General features: G+C 35.7%; 2 protein-coding genes across 3 annotated transcripts in view; one reads left to right on the top strand and one right to left on the bottom strand.

Annotated features, from left to right (window-relative positions):
• LOC119509478 (MDM2 binding protein) overlaps positions 1–7,904 on the bottom strand; it is a 116,740-nt gene extending 108,836 nt beyond the window's left edge. The window contains 6 exon segments of the mRNA XM_037803522.1: positions 603–747; positions 2,272–2,330; positions 3,997–4,148; positions 4,244–4,317; positions 6,753–6,833; positions 7,747–7,904. Coding sequence (XP_037659450.1) covers positions 603–747; positions 2,272–2,330; positions 3,997–4,148; positions 4,244–4,317; positions 6,753–6,833; positions 7,747–7,864 — 629 coding nt within the window. The 5' untranslated portion in view covers positions 7,865–7,904.
• A 200-nt stretch (positions 7,905–8,104) lies between these two features.
• Positions 8,105–15,586, top strand: part of MRPL13 (mitochondrial ribosomal protein L13) — a 38,239-nt gene continuing 30,757 nt past the window's right edge. The window contains exons 1-3 of one of the 2 annotated variants that reach the window (XM_037803528.1): positions 8,200–8,262; positions 12,931–12,969; positions 13,505–13,628. In XM_037803528.1, coding sequence (XP_037659456.1) covers positions 13,550–13,628 — 79 coding nt within the window. In that variant the 5' untranslated portion in view covers positions 8,200–8,262; positions 12,931–12,969; positions 13,505–13,549. Of the gene's footprint in view, positions 8,263–12,930; positions 12,970–13,504; positions 13,629–15,586 lie in introns of both variants that reach the window. The other variant, XM_037803527.1, reaches the window with a different exon arrangement.

Genomic DNA, 15,586 nt, shown 5'->3' with positions numbered 1-15,586 from the left:
TCCCCCTGTACTTAAAAGATAGGGATCATGTCCTTTCAATTCCTTATCTGCACCAGCGTCTATTGCTCTACTTGACAGAAAGTTAGTGCCCAATAAACATGTTAAATGAAAAAAAAAATGAAGTTAATAAATCCTATTAGAATATTTATTTTAAGGATCAAAACTGAAATACACAACTGATCCTTATTAAAATCTCATAAAACACAATCGTGCTTATTTATTTCTAAATTGTCACATGCAAAAAAACAAATATGGCATTATAAGTTCAGTATATCTATGTATCTATGGTATTCATCACACTGCTCAGTGGACAAAACAGCTTATTTAAAAGCACATAGTATGTTTGGAGAATTACTGCTCAATGACTGTTATAAAATCGCACTGATAATACTAAAAATGTAAACATCTCAGATATATACAGTATGAAATAAGAACAATCTAGCTTCATTTCAAGATAAAAATCTCTTCAATCACAGTATGACATAAAACTACCTTGTCACATTAAAATATTTTCAAATGTTGTAGTGTATTAAAAATACAGTAGCACACTAATTATGAAACAGACAGCATAAAGAAAAATCAAATATGAACAAGAAATTTACTTTTCACAATGATTTCCTGCTATAATAATTTTTGCTGAATACCATTCCTTCAAATGTTTTAATGCTCCTACGGCAGGGAAGCAGTCTTTCAATTTAGGAGGATCTTTGTCAGAGGGGAGTAGTAATATATCTATCATTGCTCTACCTAGAAAGAGAAAAAGATTTTTGTAATTTTTTACAATATGAAATAATACCCTGAAAAATTGAATGTTATGTTGATTTGTAAGAGAGAATGATTTTAACTTTAATTCCAGAAAGTCTGTAAAGCAATATATATCTTTAGGAGCTGAAAAATTTTAAATGTTCATCATTTGATTTGTTATCTTGAAATAGAGCATATGCCAGTAAACAATAAACTATATCATAATTACTTGCCAATTCTGCAATGGTTAATTATGCACATTGCTCTTGAGATCATCAATGCTATTGTACTGAGCAGAGAAAAAAAAAGCTCCGTGCAATTTCATTATATTTTTCTACACTTAATTTTGTTACCCAAAAGGGAATAAATTAGTATAAAATTATAAAGTACAAATAAATTACTTCTCTTTTAAAAAGACAATAAAAAATTCAGAAAACCCAATTATACTGACATCATTGGATCCTAAGAAAGAATAACTTCATAAAACTATAAATTTTATAAAACTATAAATTTATTGAAGATTAGAAAAAATAAAAGTGAACAGAGACCAAGTAAAAACATTGATAATGAGAGTATTATTTGCCAAAACAGCAACTGTAGAATATTTCGATGAATTCTTCGAATTTGACACATCACAGTTTTTTTAAAAACTGATAAAAAAGTTTATTTATCAATGCACTCAGTTATTTTCCATGTGGTATCTTTCACATTAAAATATGATTTCCTTGAATATAAGGATTAGTTTATCTGTGAGCTAGAAGCTCCTTTATGGTAATCACCTATGCTTTACTCATCATTGTAAACTCAGCTCCTAGCACACTGCATGACATAGAAATAACATAAATACCTGCTTAATAAAATGACCTTCACCAATGAAAATATTTAGTAAAGAAAGCCCTTCAAAGGTTGTTATGAATGCAAAATTGTACCAAATTTTGGATGCCAGCTACTTCACTGACACAAAGATTAGTTTAAGACAAGAAAACAGTTTTAAGAATAGTATGAGGTAGTATTCAACAAAACATTCTTTTCATTTTATGAAAAAAGTGAGTTCTGTTAAAAGATGCTGAGTAAAGGGTGTCCTTTACTTCACAACTTTCCATTTGATTTATATGCATAGTGTCTTCACCATAAAAGAATGTACCCAAATTATCTATGCCCAAGAAACTCTCTTCCAGTTTTTCATAGGCCTAGTGTTCTGCAGAAGATATTCTATAAAACTGTGGCATATAGTAGAAAGATTCTTCTTCAGTAACAACTAAATAAGGAAACAGAAATGGGTACTCAATTTTCTAAGTTCTAATTTTTGTGTTAACTAAATGAAAACAAGATAACTGTAATGTCTCTGATAATTTTATTAAAATAGTAGACTAAGTTTTGTACATTCATCTTCAATTAAGAAATTATTTTGCATTTTAAAATTCTAGATTGGAAATGAGAACACTAGCAGAAAGACCAAATTTAACATCCATTCATAGAAAGCAAAAGATAAGACATAAGTTATTGGAAGAAGTGATAAAATATTACCAGGCACAGGAAGCTTGTCCGATAACTGATGCAAATTTTCTGCAGATTCTTCATATAGACTAAAATTAAAGCATAAGATAGGAAAAGAAAATATACATACATAATTGCAGCAGATAATCATAATAGGTAATAATAATTAAATGTTTCTATGTGTTAGACACTGTTAAGTATAATAGATGCATTATCTCATTTGATTCTAATGAGGTTCTACTACAATACTATGATTACATGTACTTTAAACAACTTGCATAGTCACTTAACTAATAGTGGAAGCAAGGATTTAAACCCTGAGTCCAAGTTCTTATCCACACCCTAAAAAACAAACAGCAATAAAAACCTCTCTAAATTATATCCAGTATATTAAATATAAATCATAACTAACAAGCCAATCATTTTTCTGAACCCTGAAAGTAAAATATGGCTTAAGAGTTTAGTAAGAAGGATACTGCTATTCTATGAATGGCATATGAAGATTCATCCCTGTAAGATAGTACAGACTAGCCCTGACTGGAGAATATGATTTCCTCCTCACATTCTTCAAAACCTCTTACTTTTACCAAAATAATATATTTTTCTCAAAATAGTTTATTATATAGCATAAAGCTCCTTAAATCCTTTATTATAAACCCATCATTGCCTAAAAGACTTATGACACTTTTTTTTTTCCTTTAAACAATTACCTTTTGATACCTTATTTTAAACTATAACTTTTGGGCTCCCTCTTGTGGAAATAATTATTAGGTTACTTTCCAGATATACAGTATTTACTTTTATACTAGTCATCTTATAATAGTTGTAGGAAAAATATGAAATGATAAGAGATTTAAGGCAGGAAGGCACCTTAGAAATCATCCCAAAGGACCCCAACACTTCATAGTTGAGAGAAGTTAAGTGACTGACCTAAGATTATAAAAATAAAGACCATCTCTATTGAATCCTGATTCCATGTCCTTTCCAATGTTCTACAATGTTTCCCTTCATTAATCAGTAAAAACAAACATGATCTAAAAATAGGAAAGTGGAATTTTTAAAGTCTGCAGCTATTTACAGAAATACCATACACAAATACTAAAATAAAACATTTTTCTGTAATAAAATATTATAGAAAACTACAAATAAAATGTATAAAATGAGTCATAGATGGGATATTTCATGAAAGAGAAAAATTACTATCACAACTGACACCACCCATGTCAACTTATATATTGTATCACAATTCAAAACACATACAAGTGAACTCAGTCATGTATATAATCCACCAAAAACCCCTCACTGATTTTCAAAGGAACCTGAAATGCTGAAGATACACATATCAAAGAAATTACATATTATTTCAGTCTCAAATAGCAAAATGAAAATCATGCTTTGTTTTAAATGCCAGCTATTACATTTAAAAGTTACTACCAAAGCTCTTAAAATTCAATATCATATAGTATCTGACATATAGAATGTGACCTGTTAATTAAAGTATCACTTTTTATGATGCCTACAATTAATCTTAAGAAGATAAACATTTTCAGATACCAAATTTTGCCTTTTAAATATAATTTTATTCAAATAAAAGGGCCAAATTGCCTAGTGTTTTCCAAAATGAAAAGCTGAAATTTTCAATTAATTATACTTCCTTACTATAGCTGCTAGAAAATCTAATCTTCATTCTCATGGCCTAAAATAACTGTCTAATCTTAAAGTCTTAAAAGGTATTATAAAAGCATGTAAGCATACTCAGCCAATGATAATGATTCCCTGCCATTACTATCTTCTTCCTCAAAACATTCAACAGCATTCAAACATTCTTCAATATTTGTTTGAAGGGCATCTTCAATTTCATCTTTTTCTGTATTAAAATGTATCTCTTCCCAATCAGAACTACAAAACTAATAAATCAAAAGATTGCATTAGATAATGGATCCATAGAATTATTTATATCAACAAAGACATTCGCTAATAACTATTTTTTTACTTATATTACCTGATAAAATCGACATATTGCTTGCACTGCAAAGAACCACTTCTTGGAACCAGGTATACCACCCACTGAACAGGCTTGGGAAAAAAAAAAATCACACTTATTAGAAGAAAGGCATACTATATATAAGCAGATGTCATAGCATATATACTTATAGAATTACATAATTTTGATACATATATACCGGATTGTATATATTATATCCCCCAGAAAAAGCCATGTTCTTTGATGCAGTCTTGTGGGGGCAGACATTATTAGTGGAGATTAAATTTGAACGTTTGGATTAGGTTGTTTCCATGGAAATGTGCCCCACCCAACTGTGGGTGATGACTCTAACTGGAGAGTTTCCATGGAGGAGTGGCCCCACCCATTCAGCATGGGCCTTGATTAGTTCACTGGAGCACTATATAAGCTCAGACAGAAAGAGCCAGCTTGCTACAGCCAAGAGGGACACTTTGAAGAATGCACAGGAGCTGAGAGAGGAACTGCAGTTTACAGAGACATTTTGGAGATGGTCTTTGAAAGCAGACTTTTGCTCCAGAAAAGCTAAGAGAGGACAAACACCCCAACAGCAACTGAGAATGACATTTTGAAGAGGAGCTGTGGCCTAGAGAGGAACATCCTGGGAGAAAGCCATTTTGAAACCAGAACTTGGAGCAGAGTCCAGCCACGTGTCTTCCCACCTAACAGAGGTTTTCCAGATGCCATTGGCCATCCTCCAGTGAAGGTACCTAATTGTTGATGTGTTATCTTGGACATTGTATGGCCTTAAGACTATAACTGTATAACCATATAAACCCCCTTTTATAAAAGCCAATCCATTTCTGGTGTTTCGCATTCTGGCAGCATTAGCAAACTAGAACAGATTTTGGTACCAGAGAAGTGGGGTGCTGCTGAGTTTGCAAATACCAAACATGTTGGAATGGCTTTTTAAATAGATAAGGGGAAGATTCTGGAAGAACTGTGAGGATCTTGATAGAAAAGGCCTTAACTGCTTTGAAGAGGCTGTTTGTGGAAATATGGACTCTAAAGATACTTCTGATGAATACTTGAGCAGAAATGATGAACGTGTTGTTGCAAACTGGAAGGAAGGCAATCCTTGTTTTAAAGAGGCAGAGAATTTGGCAACATTGAGTCCTGGTGTTGGATGGAAGGCAAAATTTGAAAGTGATGACCTGGAATATTTAGCTGATGAGATCTCCAAGCAAAATACAGAAGAAGTAGCCTGGCTTTTACTTGCAGCTTATAGTAAAATGCGAGAGGATAGAGATAAGCTGAGAAATGAACTCTTGGTTTCAAAGAAACCAGATATTGATGGCCTGAAAAACTCTGGGCTTCCGGGGGTGAAATCCCAGAAGCTACAGCCAAGAGGGACACTTTGTAGAAAGCACAGGAGCTGCAGATGAGAGACAGTTTGAAGATGATCATTGAAAGCAGACTCTCGCTCCGCAGAAGCTAAGAGAGGACAAATGCCCCAAGAGAAACTGAGAGTGACATTTTGGAGAGAAGCTGAAGCCTAGAGAGGAATGTCCTGGGAGAAAGCAATTTTGAAACCAGAACTCTGGAGCAGACGCCAGCCACGTGCCTTCTCAGCTAACAGAGGTTTTCCAGACACCATTGGCCATCCTCCATTGAAGGTACCCAACTGTTGATGCGTTACCTTGGACTCTCTATGGCCTTAAGACTGTAACTGTGTAACCAAATAAACCCCCTTTTATAAATGCTAATCAATACCTTGGACACTTTATGGCCTTAAGACTGCAACTGTGTAACCAAACAAACCCCCTTTTATAAAAGCCAATCAATTTCTGGTGTTTTGCATTCCCACAGCATTAACAAACTAGAACAATGAGTCTACTAGGGTATGGCTTTTCCTAATACAGAATATTGTGACCTAAATAAAACAAGTCAACTGCCGTTCATACATCCAACATTCAATGGTGAGGCAGGGTCAGGAAAACAGCAATAGATACTTCTTTTCATTAAGAAACTAGTCAGAGTCCATAGAAATTCTCAAATCCAGCTGGGCACATGGTACCAGCTCTATTTTAGGGACAAGGAATGTTCTCTGATCAGTATCCATTTTTGCTACCTGCAAGTGGCATCCTACTCCATTATTCTTGGCTCTTTCCTGTGGGCTCTAGGCTCTGCCCTCTGAGAAGTCTTCCTTTTCTGTAAGAAATAGCCCATGTTTGCAACTGAATAGTTTTCTTATCCTGCTTACTGTCCAATTCATTTTGATACAAATCCTTTAAAACTTTATGGGCTTTCTGGGAGCCCTAAGACTTCAAAAACACAATCTGATCATGTCTCCTCTTTTATTAAATCCTTATTGGCTATTTTATTAAATCCTGATTACCACTGGGAAGTCTAAACACCCTGACCCGATTTACGAGCTACATAGCTCTGCCTACTCCTCCAGCCTTTTCTCAATACCAGTCATATCACAATTCCAGTTCTCAGACTTGTCATATTACTTGCAAGAGAAAAGCGAGGATTATGCTATACTTACCAGGAAAAGTACTATCTTCTGGATTAATTGAAGCACTAATGCTTCTTTTCAGGAGGTGATAAACATTTGCTGCTGTGAAGTCTGAAAAAGAAAATACAGACTAACTCAACTGGACTCAAGAGTTATATGTATACGCTAGGCCTATTCCAATGTGTCCATCAGAGACTCTAAAAACCAAGATGTTGAATATAAAAGAACTAAGTGCTGTGCAATATTTGTCAAATACAGGAAATCAAAAGCACACAGAGAAAGTAGAAAAGAAGTCTCCTGATTCACACATGCCAGCCAGTTAACACAAATCCAAAACTACCCCAACAGAATAATTTTAAACAAAGGGAAAACCCCCATTACAAAATCGGATACACAGCTACAAATACTACCCCTTCAAAATGTGGGCTTATTCAAAACAAGCAAATAAAATGTGAAAGAAAGTCTAGACAAGAACACCAAAAAAGTAATGCTATGCAAATGATTAAAGTTTTTAAAAATTCTATCATTTGTTTTTGCTTATCCGTGGGATGCCTCGTCCTGTAGAATGTAAATTCTAGAAACACACAAGTTTTTCCCTTTTCCTTTCTGTATTACCTGCACTTGGAACACAGAAAAGCAGAAATACTCATTGAATGCATACATTTTCCAAGAATATAACTTCCATTACTAAAGCACAAGGGATTTATTCAGTTAAATTTCTACTGAGGTAGAAAGGTTTATTGAATGCATAAATTTCCAAAGAGCAGAATTTCCATTACCGAAACACAAGGAATTTATTGTTAAATTTTTACTGTGCCAAGAACTTCTGGGGGCCCACAAATTTTTGCATCCACAAATGTCTCCCTATTATTAAGATGATGACATTTCCATTACTTATTAAATCGAGTCGCAGCTTCCTGGGACAGACAACTCGACAGAGGTCCCTTTCCAGAACTTGACCACAAACTCGAAACTTCTCACCCTCCCCACAGTCGTTCCCGCCCTTTCTCAGTCCAGCACATACCGGGCCGTTTATCGGTGCCCTCAACCGACGACACTCCTGGCCTGTGATCCACCTCCCCACCGGCCGCCGACAGGACTTTTCCATCCCCCCAGATCACCAGCAGCAGGTACCGATCCATCTCAGAGATAACCCCGGGTTTAAGGTCCCGGCTTCCACATCCAAACAGCCGCGCGCTGGTGACGTAGTTCCGGTTCCTTTCCATTTAGGTCGGCTGGAAATTGTGTACCTTCCATGGGTTTTCCGCAGCTTTTTCAACACATGGAATATTTGGGAGGAATCATGCTCTCAATAATTATATTAATTCCTCCTTTCATGACAAAATCACTACGGCGGGATGACTGGAGGGGACCCAGGAAAAGCGGAGAAGCGATGAGAGCTGGGAGGCCTAGGAACTGTCATGCTTGGCTATGAACGTTTCCTGCCGGTCCAGTGTTGCTGCGTGACCGGCCCACAGTCCTGGTAAAAGAACGGAGCTGCTAATAGGAAGGCATGTCGAGTTTTTCTAGGGCACCCCAGGTGAGCTCGAATTCTTAAAGAGTGGTGGGTTCCTTACACTGGCAAAAAGAGGGCGATGGTTCCGGCGGATTTAGTAGCGAAGCTGAGTTGCCGAGGGACCCGAGACCTTAGGCCAGGAGGTGCCTCGGGAAAGCACAGGCAAAAAGGTCGTGACTCTGTCTACCAATTGTTTTCGTTGGTTTTCTCTTGCTACTTCTCTCCAGCTCTTTTCATTCAGCCCTTTTCGTATGTCTTTCCCGCCTCCGTTCAAACGAAAGCATGCTTCCTTGTTTTTGATGCTCTCGGTGGGAGCGAACAAAGTGAAGGAAAAAAGGATCTTTGCGCCTTCAAATATGCTTATTATACTGTAGGGACCAGAGAAAAAAATTGCAAATATCCACATAACTATAATATAAGGTAACCTGAGTTACTAATTGAAGTAAGAAACAAGCAAAATTTGTAGGTGATAGGACATCTGGTGGGAGAGGGGTTGTGACAGCATCACTGTGGAGCTTCAAGGTTGAAGAGGAAAAAAATAGAGTGAGGTGTGTAGTTTGTGAGCAAAAGCTAGTTGGTAGAAGTGCCAAGGTGGGAGGGAGCAAAAGACATCTGTGGTCAACTCGTGGAGGGTAACTTACCTAGCAAGATGAAATTTCACAGAGATAGCTACAGATATAAACACCCATAGAATAGGGTGTTTAAGGGCAGGGGCTCAGGAAACAGATCTGTATTCCAGTCTTTAATTTTGGGCAAGGTACTCAGTCTCTAAGTCACAATTTCCTCACTTATAAAATAGAGAAGTGTATTTTGCTCAAATGAGAAAGTGCATACAAAGCACTTAGGTCTGATACATTAAATGCTCAGGAAACATTAGTATCTAATGGCCTAAGTATGTGATGGGGAAAAAATAATGTATCATATGGAAAATGACTTGGGGGTTTTGATGGTCCAGAAACCAAATATCTTTTAACAGTGTGAGTTGCTAAAAAAATAAAATTCTATTAATTTAACCCATATTTATTAAATGTCTACTGTGTGCCAGATTCTTTCTTGTGCTTGGCATGTATCAGTGAACAAATCAAATATCTCTGCCTTCCTGGAGCTTATATCTTCCTGCAGATATAGGTAGTAAATATAATAATAAGTAAATTATTTACCACTAGAAAGTGGTAATTACTTTGGAAAAAATAAAAGAAGAGCAGGGTGAGTATGGCTTAGAAGTGTGAGGATGGGAGCAACTTGCAATATAAAATAGACTTGTCCTGATAGGCATCAGTGTGATGGTGACATCTGAGCAAAGACTTAAAGGGGGAGAAAGAGTTAGCTGAGAGAAAGAGTTAGGAGCTTGCCTAGAATGCTTGAGGTTCAGTAAGAAAGCTAGTGTGGCTTGAGTAAGAGAGGAAAAGAGTATTAACATATAAGGTCCGGGTGATAATGGCATGGATCACATAGGGCACTGTAGACCATTGTAAGACCATTGTTTTGGGGGATTGTTGGAGGGTTTTAAGCCAACATGCCTGGCTTAGGTGTTTAAAGGAACACTCTGGCTGCTAGGTTGAGAATAGAGTGTTTAGAGATTGGGATTAGTAAAGGACAGAAGTAAAGAATCAGTGTGGATGCTATTGCAGTAATCCAGGCTAGTAATGATGGTGGCACAAATCAGGCTAGTAACAGTATGGTGTTGAAAAGTGGCTGGGTTTCAGATGTGTTTTGAAGGTGGAGTCAATAGTTCCCTGAAGGATTGAGTATGGACTGACAGCAAAAGAAGCAGCAAGGATTATTCCAAGGGTTTTTGTTTTGAGCAACTGGAAGAACATGCCCTAATCGAGGCTGAAGTTGAAGCAGATTTCTAGTGAAAAAGCAGGAGTTCAGTTTTAGATTATGTTGGTCTAAGATGTCTCTTGGCCAAGCGTTGCTCCAAGTGAGGTTCCTTCTTAGAGCTGTTTGTTATCTATCCATGATGAGGTAAATACAGAAAGTGAAAGTAAGGATTAAAAAACTTTTGTAGTGATCTGACATTGTAGCAGTATTTTTACTGTGCATGTGTATTTATGTTTATCATAGTATTGATCTGCAATGGTTTGGGAAAAAACTAGTCTTTCACTATAGGTGGTTTAAGAAGCACTGTAGTATCGATGCCAGGAGAGTAGTTGGATACAAATCTAGTGTTCGGGAATGAAATCCAGGCTAGAGCTATAATTTTTGGCATTATAAACATACAAATGGCTTTTAGAGTGTGGAACTGGATGAAGTCTTCCAGGGAGTGAGCATAGATAAAGGAGAGATATGAACAAAAGAAGATTAAGAACTGAACTCAGGGATATTAAAGAGGCAAGAGCTAAGGTGAGAACTAGTAAGGTAGGAAAAAACCAACAGAGGGTGGTGTCCAAGAAATCAAGTGAAGAAAGAATACTCAGAAGGAAGGAAAGATCAATTATATTGAAGACTTAAAATTGACAAATGGATTTAACAATGTGAAGGTCATGGTAACATTGACGGACAGTAGGGTAATGGTGATGGATGTGGGAGGACAAAAGCCAGGTTGAAGAGAGAATGGGGAAAGGGAACCTAGAGTGAAGACAACTCTTTGATAGATTCTTGCTGTGAAAGAGAACAAAGAAATGAAGCAGTAGTCCGTGGGAAAGTGAAGTCAAGAGTTTGTTTTTGCTTTGTTTTTTAACTTTTTATTATGGAACATTTCAAACATATCTAAAAGTAGACAGCACCCAGTTTCAAGCAGACTCGCAAGCAATAAACATCATGTCATCTACCTGTATTCCCATCCACTTCTCTCCTTCATTTTTTTTGAGATAAATCCTCAAACTCATATTATTTCACAAGTAAATCTTTCAGTGTATTCTCTGAAAGATAAGGACTTTACAAAACATAATTCCTGCTGTGTGCCACTGATTGCATACTTTGGATAGATTGTATGATGTGTGAATAGATCTCAATAAAATTGCATTAAAAAAAAAATCCCAATGCCATTTATCAAAGCTGAAAGAAAAGTAACTGCAAGTCCTTAATATCATTAAATATCCAGTAAATGTTCAAATTTCCAGTTGTCACATATATTGTGGAAATATATAACACCCTTACAGTTTGTTTATTTGGATTAGGATCCAATAATGTCCATTATATTGCAATTAGTTGCTATGTCTTTTAAGTGTCTCTTAATCAATAGGTTCTTCTTTCATCTCTTTTCCTTGCAGTTTGTTGAAGAAATAAGGTCTTTTGTCCTGTGGATTCCCACCATTCAGATTTTCTGACTGCATTGTTATGGTGTAGTTTAGCATGTTTCTCTGAATTTCTTATAAATTAGTAGTTGGACCTTAATTTTGTACTTCAGTTCTTCTTTGGGGGTGGGGCTAACATTACTTCGTAGGTAGTGTTCTGTTCTTCCTTCAGGAGGCAAACAGTACCAAGCCGTCTATCTTTTTGTGATAGTAGCAGCATTGATGATTGCTGAGATCCATTAATTTATTAAGGGCTTCAATTAATAATACTTTAATTCTTTCATTCTTCTGGAATGCTTCTATACAGAGAAACTTCTCATCTACTATTTGGTTACCCAGTAATAAAATTTTATATGAAAGCCCAGATACATGTTTGATTCATTTCCTTTACTTACCAATATTCAAAATAATAAGGTTTTTTAATCATTATGAACTCATGGATTTAAACATATTTGATATGGTTTAATCCATTGCAGTCATTCTTACTGAGGCCTGAAAAAAGCTCTTTAAGATGGGAGAAATTACAGCATATTTCCAGTGGAAAAGATCCATTGTTATAGGACTAACTAAATTTTTAATGTTTGCTGGTGTGCCTTACTGGTAAGTGATTCAACCACTCCTCCACTGATGAATCTACATTATTTACTATTTCCAGTTTGTTTCTGCCCATACAAACAATTGTTTGTTTTTGCAAAAAATAAAGCAGAGTACAAAGGAGAAAAGAGATTGTCTAAGGCTGATCCCTGGATAAGTCAGGGAGAGGAGGAAGGAGAGCCATCTTGCAAAGAGACCTAAGGAGAAGCAGTAGTGAAAAGAACACCAGGAGAATGTGGGGGTAAGGGAAATAAAGGAGACAAATGTTTTAAGAGAGAAAAAGCCTGATGACTCTGTCAGATGCTGCTGACAAGTTAAAAGTTTAGGACAGAAAAATAACCAATGAAGTTGGCAGTAAGAGTAACAAAAGGATAAGAGGGATACAAATACTAGTATATTTATTGCCTCGATGAGAGTATAAATTCCCATTTCAGTTTTCTTTTTTCTTAATTTTTTCTTTTAATTAAGTTAGCTCATAAGCTGAGAATAGTAGAAAAGGGTACGGAAAGACACTCTCTTTGTAGAGAACATGATTGTCTATGTTGAAAACCTGATGGAATCTACAAAAACTGATAAGTGAGTGTAACCAGGTTACACAATACAGGATCAATACTGAAAAAATGAATTGTTTCTGTTTATTAGCAACAAACAATCAGAAATTGAAATACCATTTACAGTAGCATCAAAATATATGATTAGGGTTAACTCTGACAAAAGATGTGTGAGGAGAATGAGATAGAGACAAAAAATGAGAAAGGGAGAAAAACAACAATTGCTCAGCAGTTTTTTAGGTTGATTTGAAGTTTTTTGATAATTAAATTTAAAATAAAACCAGCTAGCCTAGTTATATTTCTTTCAGCATTGTTAAAGTGTGAAGCCACCGAGGAGCACTGCAAAGGTAAGAGTCTATGCATGAAGTAGCCTAAAGATGTGTCCAAGGCAGTTTTTAAAATTTAAATTTATTCAGTATCATCCACCTATATTTTCCCAGATACATTCTGCTGTTTAATTCTCTGTTGGGATTGAACTTAGCTTTCATAATAATGTACCTACCAATCTCAAGATATTTTTGACATCCTTGATAAACAGCTTCTACTTCATTAAAAGCTTCTCGTTACTTCTCCTCCTCACAAAAAATAATGTAAAGGGAAATATGTTTTGGAATGTTTTTAAGAAAGCATAATCAATGTTGCTAATAGCAAAGCAAGCAGGAAAAATTACTGTGTTAACCTTTCCAGAAGAATGAGAAAAGACCCCTTTATCCAGAAATAGAAATGAAAACAAAACAAAAAAAACTTCTTTTAGAGATACAATTGTTTTTTTCAATGTGATTATTGACATTAACTGTAAATACATGTGATAATATAATAATAAATTCATTTATTTCCGTTTTAATTATAATTTTCTTTGTTTTTTCCTCTTTGTTTTGTAAGCAATGGGCCACTTTTGCTCGAGTGTGGTATCTCTTAGATGCAAAAATGCAGCCCCCTGGCAAACTTGCTGCTATGGCTTCGATAAAACTTCAGGGATTGCACAAACCTGTGTACCATCAACTGAGTGAGTATTATTTTAGACTTGTTTTGTCATTAACAGCCGTAGTTTTCATGCAGAATAGAATCTTAAAAAAGTTCAACTGGGTTACTTTTTCAGGACCCCCATATTTTGTTGTTTTTCTGAGGATTCCTTATTCCATTCTTGCTAAAAAAAAAAAAATCTACTAGGGCACTAAGCTGAATTTGGCTTATACGTAGGAAAACAGTACAGACCAGTTTATGTCATTGTCCCAGCAAAATTATCAGAACTACCTCTTTTCACTCTCAGAATTATCCTGATTTAGCCTATAAACTAAATGGTCACTCCTTTATATGTCTCTTCTTGTCACTGCCGTTGGATTTGAAAAAAATGGGAGCAGGAAGAGGAATCAGGGAAAGCTTCTTTCATGTTGTAAATGACTGAGCAGAAATCTGAATGATGTGAAGGAAGGAATACGCCATGGGGAATATCTGAGAAAGAGCACCCAGAAAGAAAGGAAAGAATATGAAAAGGCTCTAAGAAAAAGATGTGCTTGAGAGGCAAGTTCAAGTAATAACAATAGGCCTGTGTGGCTAGAGTGTATTGCTCAAGGAACAGAGAGATAGGAAATAGGACCCACATCATATAGGTTCTTGTAGGGTATTGGCAGAACTTAGGCTTTTACTCTGATTTTCATTTGGAAAATACAACCATAGCTGCTTGTGGAGAAGAGAAAAGACCACAGTGGGCAATGATGGAAGCAGTGGGATCAGTAAGGAGGCTACTGGAATAATACCAGATAGAGAGTGTGGTGATTTCAAACTAGAGTAGAAGTGATAGAGATGATGAGAGGTGGCCAGTTTTCAGATATATTTTGAAATATATATTTATGGGGTGTTGGACAAAAAGGAGTCACAGGTGAAGCAAAGGCTTTTAACCAGAGCAAGTAGAAGAATAGAGATGCTATTAAGATATGGAAAACTGGGAAGGAACAGGTTGGTTTGGGTGGGGAAGACCAGGAGAAAAGACATCTTCAAATGGGCTTATTTTATTGTAGGTATCTATTTGACATCTGAGAGGATTTGCTAACTAGATTTTGCTGTGTGAGTCTGGAATATAGAGAAACGGTCAAAACTGGAGATACAAATTTGGTAAGCATTAGCCTATAGAAATAAAATTTAGAGGCATGAAACTGAAAGAGATCATCTGAGTTTTGAGAAAAGCTTTAAGGACTGGGCTCTAGGGCAGACTCAACTTTTAGCGAGAGGAACACAAAAAGTTTAGAAAGGTGACAATAGCAAAGGGGGCTGAGAAAAAGGAATTAGTGAGAGGGGAAGAAATGGAGAGAACGGCATCCAGAAAAGCAAGTGACAAATGTGCTTCAAGAAGAAAATTCTCTACATGAAGATTAGCTTGGACAGTTCAAAAAAATTAATGGCAAGAAAACAAATAAGACAAGGATTAATCTAGATTAAAAAGAGACTAACGAAACGTAATTAATGGCAATACATAAACCTTGGAAGGATCCTAGTTCAAAAAAATAATAGCTTATAAAAAAATTTCTTGGGACAACTAGGAAAATTTGAAAATGAACTAGACATCAGACTTTATAATTAAATTATTATTCTTAAGTGTGATACTGGCATTGTGATTGCATAGGAGGATATCTTTATTCTTAAAGAGACACATGCTAAGTATTTAGAGGAAGATGTAATGACATCTGCAACTTATTTTCAAATCATTGACTAAAAAAAGGATAGTAACATGTTAACTGTTTAATCTATGAGGAGGGTATAAAGAAATTCACTGTAATCTTCTTAAGCTTTCTGAAAGTTTGAAATTTTCATAATAAAAGTTAGAAAAAAAACTAAAGGACAAACAACTCAACAGAAAAATATGCAAAAGACATACACAGGCATTTCACAGAAGAGGAAATTATAAAAAGCCAATAGGCATATAAAAAATACTCAGCCACATTAGTAATCGGGAAAATGAGAATTTTT

Source organism: Choloepus didactylus, chromosome 14 (assembly GCF_015220235.1).
Source record: "Choloepus didactylus isolate mChoDid1 chromosome 14, mChoDid1.pri, whole genome shotgun sequence".
Lineage (NCBI taxonomy): Eukaryota > Metazoa > Chordata > Mammalia > Pilosa > Megalonychidae > Choloepus > Choloepus didactylus.
This window is presented reverse-complemented; position numbering and strand designations above follow the sequence as displayed.